General features: G+C 39.8%; 1 protein-coding gene across 1 annotated transcript in view; it reads left to right on the forward strand.

The window, feature by feature from the left end:
* Positions 1–1,923: 1,923 nt before the first annotated feature.
* Positions 1,924–12,134, forward strand: part of LOC310953792 (protocadherin-15-like) — a gene marked incomplete at both ends in the record, with an annotated part of 145,297 nt that continues 135,086 nt past the window's right edge. Inside the window, one exon of the mRNA XM_083922991.1 lies at positions 1,924–2,014. Coding sequence (XP_083779117.1) covers positions 1,924–2,014 — 91 coding nt within the window. The remainder of the gene's footprint in view (positions 2,015–12,134) is intronic.

Consider the following 12,134-nt stretch of genomic DNA (forward strand, 5'->3'; position numbering starts at 1 on the left):
CATGTTCATTAGGTTTGACGAAACATCCTTGTTAGTCTATGTAAATGAGACAGTGTTCCCATGTTAACCGAGAGGAGATTTGGAAGAAGCTGTGGAAAGAAATGACTTCCCTCTTCAGGGTGGCTGGTTTTGCAGGTCTGACTTTTCTCATGTGTAAGGGATCAAAGCAATCTTACTCAGCCCTCTTAAGAAAGATAGATGTACGAATGCGGGAAATCAAATCTGCCTCAAAAGGAAACACCACTGGGAGCCAGAGAGATGAGAAGGCAGTGAGAGAATAGGAAACCAGTGTGAAATCTCTCTTGTTACACTGTAAGAGAGGGGAACACAGCTGTCTCCTGCTGTCCACAGACTGTTCATGCAAGATGTCTGTTGTTTAGTTCAATTGGACTCAGTGGCATAAAATTAGTTTGGGTGTATTTCCGTACACATTTCTTAGAAAACGAGTAAATACATTCTGTCCAATGTGTGCAGAAGAGGAAGTGAGTGAAAAGTAGAGGGAAATCATTATAACGAATGAAAAAGTGCTCATAGCACAAGTCAAAGATTTAGATTTTGTCAAACATGCTTTGATATGATGTTGATGTTCATGAGTCGCCTCCCGTCCCTTTAGCATATGCTATGAAAGCTGATTTCACAGCTTATCACCTGCTCTGAGAATAAGCCTTGTGAGGAAGGTGTGACATCAAAAGCGCAGACAGAAGCTCAAAACTCTCAATATTCCTCCGACTGACACCTTGCTTTTCTCTAGCTCAGAGTGGAGGCTGTGTGCTATGGATTTGTGTGCAATGCACGACAAGGCTCAACATACATTCTGTACACACTGCTTTGCTTGTGATTTCCAGTGGTACCTTAATAGGCGTATTTACTGCATTTAATGTAATCCCTGCTTTCAGTTTGATTCAGGCAATATCATAATGTATGGCACTGGTGTCTGTGCTGCAGTTTGCTCTGACTGTTACTGGGGGATTCTGAAGAGGATGATTTGTTTGTGCACTGTTATACCATTACATTCCTGTAAATTTCTGTAGACTTGGATAGGTGCTTTAAAAAGTTCCTAGTGGTATAGTTTTAGAAAGGAGGCTAGGGTATGCTTAAATTGATTGCGGTTGTATTTTAGTTCATTAATCAGAAGTAGTTAAGCTTCTCCAAAGTTTTAATTCCAGCCTTCTTAAGCATTACGTGCAGCAAATACTTCATTATTCTGAGTATATTAAATCATGTTTGTATTGCACACTACTTTTGTTTCGCTCCTCATGCACAACTCATTCAAGCTTGCCAACATGCAGGTGCATGTGTTGGTTGATTTATTAGTTAGCTGGCCATCTGGAATAACATCACTAACCTGTCGTGTAGATGCATGTCTGTCGTGGGTAACAAGACGGATTCATTAAGAAAGGGGTGCTCAGTGTTTATCTGAGTGCACTACCTAAGAGTGATCATGTTGTCATTGGTTGAATGCCAAACACTTCAACGACAGTGTACAACAACACTCTACTCTCAGATGAGTACTACTTGCTCCTCCAATGAAAAGTCAGGAAAAGGTTTTTACCTAAAATACACATTGGTATCCATGCCGTTTTCATATACTGCACAATCCATGAGACGATTCTAATTAGAAAATGTGACTCCATTTCAATCTTCACGTATGATTAAGTATTGATGCATTTTAGAAAATCCAGTAGATTTTTTCCCAGTAGAGTATTCCATATGCAACTGCATACACTCGTTTGTTGATTCAGACAACTACAGTCGATTATGTTTTTTACTGTAAGCAAAATTGGATTGCAAGATTGTGTTCTTTGAAAATATCACCTAATGGTAATGCTGTAGGCAGATGTGCTTGTGAGTCTCTGATATATTGAATGAATCTGTCACATTTTTATCTTTTTCAGGTTGGCAGGCAATAAGGCACGACAGAAGATGCGACGAGGGTGGTGGCTCGTCAGATGGCTGGGGACAGGAATGGCAATCCTTACTTTGCTAACCCACAGCTGGGGCCAGGACACAGAAGGTATGAACAGCCAACACCCTCGGGCCTCCCCTTTTTCAGTTAACTGTACTGTAGCTGCACTGCCAAGACCAACCTTTTAATGTGGGAAGGGCAATGTTTCTTTTCACTGTCAAAGAACCAGCGTGGTGGAAAGGCCTTCTAACAACAGCATAACATCATTGTCACAGATTATTATTTGCCAAACTGAGGTGTGCACCAACAATTTTACAAGTTCTAAATGGCTAAATGTACAAGAAGTAAAAGTCATTTTGAAGTATTTTGAAAATGATTTTCTTGTTCCAAGGGCTTAACTTGCAAATGTATATATATTATATTTATTCCCACCGCATTCTTTATCTTGTAGGTCTGTAAAGAGTTTCTATCTGTTCAAAATTGTGGGATGTGAATGCTGTCTGGAAAGTTAAAGGAATATTTATATACTTCTGCTACTTGCTCTGTGTTGATATTTTCTTTTTCATCACAGTCCAAATGTGTGTCTTCAGCAAAAGAAATGATTTGTTAGTCAGAACATAATTGAAGAACTTTAAAATGAAAGTTAAGAAAATTTGATTTCATTGAAGTGGAGAAGGCTCTCAGGTGTCTTGCATATTGCTTCAGTGGAAATTCGTTTGCTTTGACAGTATTCTTACTACCCTCCCTTTTTAAGTTTTCACAATGTTGTCAAAAGACATTTGTCAGAGAGAGGGTGTAAATCCAGCTTTCTTCCTACACAGTTCACTGATTGTGCAAAGAGGATTCTTCTTGTAATGTCATGTTTAAGTTCCCACACTACTGCGGGAATCTTAGCATATATAGTCTCAACTCACTGACTTTGTAGCAGGTGCAAGCTGAATAAGACTGGCAGGTCTTTAAAGATGCTGCTGAGGGGAAGCTGCACATACACTGAGTCGTGCTTTACAGTAATTACCCTGTGTGGCAAAATTGCACACAAGTCAGGTCAATTTAAAGAGATTTTCTTCTCTTTGCCTTCCTTGACAAGCTCCGTAATGTAAAATATGTTGGATATGATTATAATCTCTTCTTACTATCATTTGAATTAATATTTTATTTGAAATGGTTTTGTCATGGGTTTGTATGTTGTTTTCTTTTTGGATGAATTCTCCCTCCCAGGCTCTGACCACATTAAAAGCTAAGTGTTGTGTTGAGTGAGGAAGCCATTGACCCAAAACACAACAGCTGTGGAACTCAAGAACTGATGATGAAATTACGTTTATATGACTAATTTGCCAATTTCGTTTTAACTGAAATTATATAAGTGCTTACTAGAGTCTGTTTCTTGGCAACGTTTTTCTGTAGGAAGAGCTAAATGTAGGTAACACCGCCTAGGGGAGGAGGTCATTGTGTTTTAAACATACTGTGTTAAAGTGCAGGATTGTGACACAGGAGACCAGGGTATTCCTATCTTGAGTCATGCATGTAGGTTTAGGCAAGTCAAGAGTAACCATGCCTTTAATGATTCAAGCCATTCAGACTTTTTTCACGATCAAACCATCACCTAAATCGTTTCGTAACCTTTAACCTAATGGTGGGATTAAATATAACCATTAAAAATGTTAAACTTAGTTTAGTTGCTATGAAATTGAAAGTGATGCTGCTACATTCAGGCCCATTGTCAGCAGCATAAACTCGGTCACTTACAACAATGCTAAGCATGTTGCCAATATTCTGGCACCACTGGTGGGCAACACCCCACGCCACATCGAAAACCCCATAGACTTTGTGAACAAAGTCCGAGACCCGATAATGACATCTTATTTACTTACACCAACACATAAACTTTCAATTAGCTTTAATACTTACCACTTGCACAAAGCATGTCGCCTTATTATTCTGATTCTTTTTTACGACCAAATGACCAGTGAAATTTGGTCTGGCCAATGACCTTTCTAGTCGACTAACGTTTGGTCGACTATAAGGCCTCAGCCCTCTATACTGATATGATTATAAACTGTCCCGATATTGTCCAGGGATCACGTCATGAAGGGCTGATGTCATTCTACTCACTGTCGCTTTGGCTGTAGCCTATAATTTGCCTGGTTGCAGACAGAAATAATTACAAAGGAGGGCAGCTTGGAATTAGTGATAGTTACACTGCATGCAAATGAGCTCTGATTGGATGAGAGTGTGCCAGCGAAGGACCCACAGTGTCATAGTTGTAATAAGGGAGCAGAGTGTGAGACTGAGCATATCAGAGTGAAGGGTAATGGCGAATGCGGATGCGGTCTCTCATAGCCAGTCGCTGTCACCCAGGGATGAACCTGGTTTGACCAGGCATTTTCAACACCACATCCCTCACCTTCTCTTTCAAAAATCTCCCTGCTTTGCCCACCTCAAGGCATCCTTGGCTTTTTGCTCTGTCAACATGTTTGTTGTCTGTCCATCAAATAAAAAATAGCAACCCAAATTTTTTTATTGATGGCATTGAGATGTAGAGTGATGCATACAGTAGTTTTCAGTGCACGTCACTGTGTGTCTCAAGTCCTTATCTAATTAAGGAGGGAGACATTATGGGTTTCAGGCTCCTGATGAAATAAATGTGAGAATGAGGCTGATCTTGAGAAACATTAGGATTTCTTCAACTTATAAATTAGTTGATTTAATTGAAAAAGTGTGTCCAAGTAGTGATCTCTTGAAATATATTCTTAATTCTAGATATTCTATATGCTTAATTTGGAATTGGGGCCGGTTGACGAAAATGATCCAAAATGAGGGGCTGGAAGCATCACATTAAAGGATATTGTAAAACAATTCAGCGACATAGGAGTGCATACAGTATATTGTCTTTATTTTATAAAGGTAAATATTAGTCATAGGTCTCAAAGTGCAACAAGCTTGTCAAAAAACAATCCTTGTTAAATGAACAAACCTGTTAACAAGAGGTTTACACTTCATTATGGGAATAAAGTACAAGTTTGAGGCTCTTCTCTTTTACTTTAGTATTTTATTTACATGCTACTTTGTACTTCTACTCCACAAAAAATCAGTGGAAATATTCTACTTTTTACGCCACTACATTTATCTGATTACTTCAGTTACTAGTTACTTTACCAGGCTGACAAGTACATGTGAAACAGTTGAAAAGAACATATATAAAAACTATTAAGCTCAGAATTCCTGCATCTTTCAAGACAATAATGTGCGATCCATCTAAAATAATAGTGGTCAGCCAAGAGCGACTGTTCTCTGTCTGTTTGTCTGTTTCCTCCTCTATTTCTTCTCCCGTGCTCCCTCAATATTCTGTCCCTTAACTCCTTTTCTTAACACCTTTGCTGCTTTCATGTTTCATTATTAATCCCCCCTTCCATGTGCCATGTTATGTTTGTTTTCCTACTTACCACACATCATCTGACTGACTCCACTGTACTGTAGTCTCTCAAGAGAGATTAATTTTTGACTGTACATCTGCTCTTTTCATGAGTGCAGACTCCCTATTACTAAGTAACCAATTCTAACAAAAGGACAAACTTCAATGCACGGCAGAGTGGAAAGATGCTTACTATCCATACATCTAAATCCAGATGTAGGGCAGATGCATGCACACACACACACACATACACACACACACACACACACACACACACACACACACACACACACACACACACACACACACACACACACACACACACACACACACACACACACACAATATGCTCGCTTATATTGTATGTGGTGAGGATTAGTTAATATGCCTGTGGACACTTCTGCCATGTGACATCAGCCTACCTTCCTCTCACACTATTTTCCTCTCTATGCCTGCCTCCCTCTCTTCCCATCTGCACATCCATTCTGACCCACAATTGTTTGTCTATTTTTGGGATTGTCTGATTAAAGGCCAGATGTGCAGACTGTGTCTGGCTACAGCAGAAGCCTGTGGAGTGGGGGAGCAGCAGAGTGATAGGGGGAAGGGGTTTTAATCTACCCGCCAAAGGGCTATAATCAGGCTCTGGGCAGCACAAGAAGGGATGGAGATGGTCTCTCTCTGTAAGACTGGGCCCTGTGCTAGGGTTTGCACCAATAGGTCCAGCCTGACACTCAGTACTTGAGCGTGTACATGCTGCACTGGGAGTGTGATTGCAACCATTTCCCTTCTGCCTGTGTGGTTAACCTCACAGAGATACACAGATGGGCAGCGAAGTCTGAAGAAGAGTAAGAGGGGGGAGCTTCTGCAGAGGGATTACACATCAGCAAAGTAATCTCCTCCTCTCTTCTAATCAGCCACCAATAATGTACATGCTGCTGCAATAATTCATTTCCACATCTGTCTTTGACATTCTTCAGCACTGTTTCAGTAAAACTAGACTTTTTCTTTCTTCACTGCCTGTCCCTCATTTTTCTTTCCATTTTGTACCAACATATTCGGCCCCACTTGTGACCTTTAAGTACATACAGACAATTGCGGCAAGGAGCCCCACAGAGAAACCCACACTTCTAATCATTTGTTAGAGAGAGGGTGATAAATGGTGAGAAAGAGATGGAGATAGACGGATGGAGGCAGTGATTGCAACTCTTGTGAATCTTAGACACGGTAAGACGGACAGGGGTGCTGGGAACGTGAGTTTTATTTATATATATATATTATATTTTCATAGTTTTCAAATCTTTTTGCTGCAAAAATAGCATACCTGAAATAGACTGCTCTCATTTATTGGTTTCTAACCCCTCTCTGTCTATATGCCCAGTGTAATAGTGGTCGTACAACGCAGTACAGTCCTGCTACATCAGCTATCGTCACGATTTCTATAGGAAATAAATGGAACGGCCGGTGCAATGCTTTTTTTTTTAACACGTATCATGTGTAGGGTCTTAATGCCGATAAACATCTCATCGGAAATAAAGCTTTTAACTTGCCAAACGTGAGTTGGCTTTTATTTTTAAGCAGACCTGCAGCGTCAGTCCAGGTCTATGGTCACGTTCAGCCTGTCTTCTAGTGTGGGATTTCTACACCGTAAAAGAAGACAGAAAGTTTTGCAATTTCAACAGAAACAGGTATATAAGAATAAGAGTCACCTGTCAGGTGACAGAGATGCTTTTGTTTACAAAGAAACATTTACCGTTAATGTTCAAGTGACTACATTTAACTTTTGACAACAACAAATCTAATTAAGGCAAGTGTGGTGCAAGAGTTGTTCACAAAACATAACTGACAAAGATCCACAAGTATTGTTTTGCCTTGAGTTGGGTTTGAATTCTTGGATTGTTAGCTGCTCTTGTCCTTAATTGTTTGTAACTGCGTCAGATATGTTGTCTCTGATAAGTGCAGTGGCATGAGATCAAAGCTGCAACAGTCCCTCCACCATAAAGAAAATAAATTATTTTTTAGATTCAGGTGCTTTGGAAATGCATTTAGCTGGTTAAGTGTGTTTAAGTAGTAAGGTAATTCACAATAAAGGCTTCACAATACAACTAACCTGGGTAAACCGGCAGTAAACATTTACAATCATAGTGTATTCAGCTGCAAATCATTTGTCTACCACATGGTGTACTAATGTTACAATGGATAAAATGTTAACAACAACCACCGAACTACAACACTTGAACATATGTAAATATAGCTTTTGACTGGTGGTCTTCGGGAGAGTTAATAAAATCCTCAAAATCTCAAATACCATTACTATATCGCGGTCCTTAGAAGAAGGGACCTTAACTATATGATGTGAACTTTAATACACAGCTTTGTGAGCCAATCGCTGTTGACAACTGGCCCCAATGCCCCTTTCAATAACACAGACCGCTCATCTGTTTTAACCTGCTGTCTGCTCATGAGCAGCCGTTACCTGGCAATGTGTGTGACTGGACAGCTGCCCTTTGTGTGTCTCTCAGTCCTTTTCCAGGCCCTACTGGACTAGTCCCATAATGCCCCTCTGCCCCACTGGATACGGATCCATGCAAAACAATCAACCCAACTGAGAAATTAAAACAATGTCCCCGTTAGCTCTGTCGACCCTGCCCTGGGCTGCCTGCCTGTGTGGGGATTAGTGATAACTCTAACCTTCAACCTTGAAGTTTTTTTTAAGTAGATGCTTGTCAAACCAGAGGTCAGCAGACATTCCTCCTTCAGGTGGACCACTGATGTTGTGGCTCAAAGAAAAAAAAAATCCAGATTTTCCTGACCTTGCTGGAGGAGCTTTCCATAGGCTCTGATAGACATCACCTTATTATCCCATAGGGCATGATATTTATATGAAAGAGCAGAAGTGTTATATGGGCATAGAGTATGAGATGTTTTTTGATGAGAGGAACCTTGTGATGAGTTGGCAGTTTTCCATCTAAAGGATGAGAAATTAGTTCCTACTTTCCTCTTCGTTGCCTCTGCCCTTTCTCAAGAATCTCTCTCGGCTTCTTTCCTATTTCACTCCCTCTCCTGCTTTGACAATTTTCAATGAGTGGCTGCCCACATCTTGAGAGGGCCAACAGGTTTTGCTGCAGTTTGTAAATGTGAAATGATCTGCGCTTCGTATTTATCTCAGATGCCTCTGATCCTTTGTAGGTTTGTTGTGAAGGTGTGCCAAATTGATTGAGACAGTGCAGCCACCTGGACCATATTGCTTGTTAGGTTTTTTGTCCTTTCAAGTCTGTTTATTTGAGATCTCCACTCCCAGGGAGCAGCAGTTTGATTTATCAGTTGCTAAAAAGGTGCTTTTGCAGATGAAGCTACAGGAAAGTGCATGCTATTGAATCGAGTGTCAGGTAAATTGCCTTTTGAAACTAAATGTCAGTGGGCAGAATTCATCTCACAGCTGCCTCAGTGATAGAGCGGTCGAAGACCTGGTGCCTTGTAACGATTTGAATTTCTTAGGAGGATGTCTGCATCTTGGACCGTTCTTATTTGAAAAGTAGGATGAAAGAAGTATGTATAGAAAAAAAAACTGTGTGTGTGCGTGTGTGTGTGCGTGTGCGTGTGCGCGTGCGTGTGCGCGTGTGCATGTGTGTGCGTGTGAAACAAAAATTGAAAAGCAAAAACCTACCCAAAGAAAATAGTATCCAGTTGAATATTAGCATTAGCAGGAATGTAGTACAACATGGAAGTGAAAACAGAACTCATATAACTCATAATATCAATGCAAACAATTTTGGCCCTAAAATCAATGAATAATTGTGATCTCAGTATTGATCAGAATACTCCTGATTATTATTGTGTAGCCCTATCTATTTGAGTTACCCAAACAGGAGAAAGGGAGAAAGAAAAGAAAAAGTGATTATGACTTCAATAAGTGTTAGAGTTGCTGGCTGTTAAAAAGGGAAAATGCATATTTGCATAGTCTGCTCAGCTCTTATCCTTTTTGAAATGCCAAGGTTTTGCAAGGAAAACTGTTGATTTGTTCAATCATAAGCATTGTACAAATTGATTGAAGCTTGCTTTCACCCATTTTTTCCCCACCTGATTCCTCTGTGAGACAAGCAGTAATCATTTTCTAATTGAGGGTTTTTGGCTTCAAGTCAACATTGTTAGTTTGATTAGTGAGACGATCTCTTTAGGTGACAGCAAATTACCCCTAGGTCAAATGAGAAGATTTTAATTGTCTTTGGATGAAGCTTCTGAAGTGTACAGTACAGTGCTCTGTTTTGCTATTCATGATGAAATTATTTATTCATTTGTTTTTTATTCTTTTTAAATCCCTTACTCCACCCCACCCCTACCCAAAACGAATATCCTTTTTTCTGGAACAGAGGTTTCCGGTCCTTCAAAATATTTTTTTCCCACAGATGTAATAAACAAAAACCTGTTGAGCTTTGGTTGAGGACTGGGAGAAAGCCACTACAGCCATACAATCTAGAGAAATATACACAAGTTCAAAGTGTAATAATGAGGCTGTTGTCTTTGTTGAGTATAATCACATGACTAGAGCTCTTAGTTGTTCCATTCGATGCCAGCTTGGTGAAGCATGCCAACATACCAAAGTTAGTCTGCAATGATCCTGCTGTGTGAGATAAAAAAACAAGCTGAATCAAATGATAGGCTTTGAAGTTATCTTCCCTTGGTAATGCACAATATACAGTATCAACATCAAACAGAGTACAATCTACTTATTTATCTGGACTTAATTATTTGGGCTTTACTTTTGTCTCAACTTTTTTGGCTTGTGAATTTGCTGAAGACCTGATGTAACCTATCAGGTGTTTAAATATCATACAGATATACCTAGTATAGGGAAAATAAATCATGAATCATCCTGGGGCATCACAGACAATTCAGAAACTTTACATCTTCGAAGGCCCATGTCCAATTTACAAATATATGTGTACAGGACCTTCAGATCTACAAATGCCACCTAATGCAACACAATCATAAAAAAAAGACATTCATTCATTCATCTTCAACCGCTTGTCCCTGTCGGGGTCGCGGGGGGGCTGAAGCCGATCCCAGCTGACATAGGGCGTGAGGGGGGGTACACCGTGGACAGGACGCCAGTCTCTCGCAGGGCACATAGAGACGCACAGAGACAGACAACCATTCACACCTACTGGCAATTTTAGAGTCATCAATTAACCTAACCTGGAACCTTCTCGCTGTGAGGCGACAGTGCTAACCACTACACCACCAGCTAATTTTATACAAACTGAATGTTAATATATATATATATATATATATACAGTATATATTAGGGATGCTCGATATTGGCTTTTCTGCCGATATCCGATATTCCGATATTGTCCAACCCTTAATTTCCGATATTGATATCAGCCGATACCGATATATGCAGCCTTTTTACACCAAAATTCATCACATATCACCTATTATGGAATTAACACATTATGCCTAATTTTATTGTGATGCCCCACTGGATGCATACATAGATGCAACACGGCTTTTCAAATGTAAACACAGTCTGAACAAAATAAGTTATTGAAAAAAGTGCCATTCATTTATTTGTTTGTGTTTTTAGAGAGAATATTTTGCCTTAAACACACTACAGACAACATCACAACCAGGAAGATGCATAGCTTCAGTCCAGAGTAGTAAACAAACATAGTCCTCTTTTTCCAGACTGAGTAACGCCTGAGCCGTAAGTTGGCAAATAATACAATCAATAAATTAGCATTCAAGCTCAACATGCTAACCTGTATTGGATCTAACGGATACAGCACCAGAAATGACCTTCTCGACGTGACAGTAAACAATGCTGTGCAATTCGGGTAAACACTGGTCTGAGAAATACTTGTGACTGGGCGTTATACAGACATAACGGGGCTCGAGGAACTCCACACGTTTGGTGAATCCGGCATCCTGAACGATAGAAAAAGTTTTTTCTCGGTGTCAGCTGTTGCTTCTTTCCATCACATTGCTGCACAAATGTAGCGTATAACTCCGCATGATTCTTCTTGAGGTGGGTGATCAAATGTGATGTATTAAAGGAAGACGCCTTGTTTCCTCCTCTCATAACGGACGCCTTGCAGTCATTGCAAAGCGCACATATACTGTTAGTAGGTGACACTTGGAAATACTTCCAAACCACGGACAATTCATGCACCGGGAGAGCTGAAGCTTGTTAGCCACGGTTAGCAACCTACGAGTGAAGCGTGTTGTTGTTGTTATACGTCATCAAGCACGCGCCTGTAAACGGCCCGTGTTGCATTCAGGTACACTCGGAAATGCTGACGCCTACAGAACTAACATCGGTTGTAAAAACCCGATACCGATAATTCCCGATATTACATTTTTAACTCAATATCGGCCGATAATATCGGCCCACCGATATTATCTGACATCCCTAATATATATATATATTGACATATATATATATATATATATATTGACATATATACTGTATATACATATGTCTAGTTAACAGCCAGACAAAAAGGTAGACTAATGTTATGGGTTTTATTTTGCCAGATACCAGTAGATTTATTATTCATGATTGGCTGACAGTTTGTTTACATTCAGTTAATAAATAAATATATATATATATATATATATATATATATATATATATATATATACAGTATATATATATAGCATTTCCTCTCCAGTCAGTGGTACTTTCTGTTGTCTTGCAATCTGCTCACTACATTATTTGTACATTTAATGTTACAGTAGAGACTGAATCTGTTCAGAAGGGTCAGTCAAAATTAATTCCCATCCCCATTGGTGGTCAGCCACTGTTGGTAACTATGC

Source organism: Echiichthys vipera (assembly GCF_963691815.1).
Source record: "Echiichthys vipera genome assembly, chromosome: 11".
NCBI lineage: Eukaryota > Metazoa > Chordata > Actinopteri > Perciformes > Trachinidae > Echiichthys > Echiichthys vipera.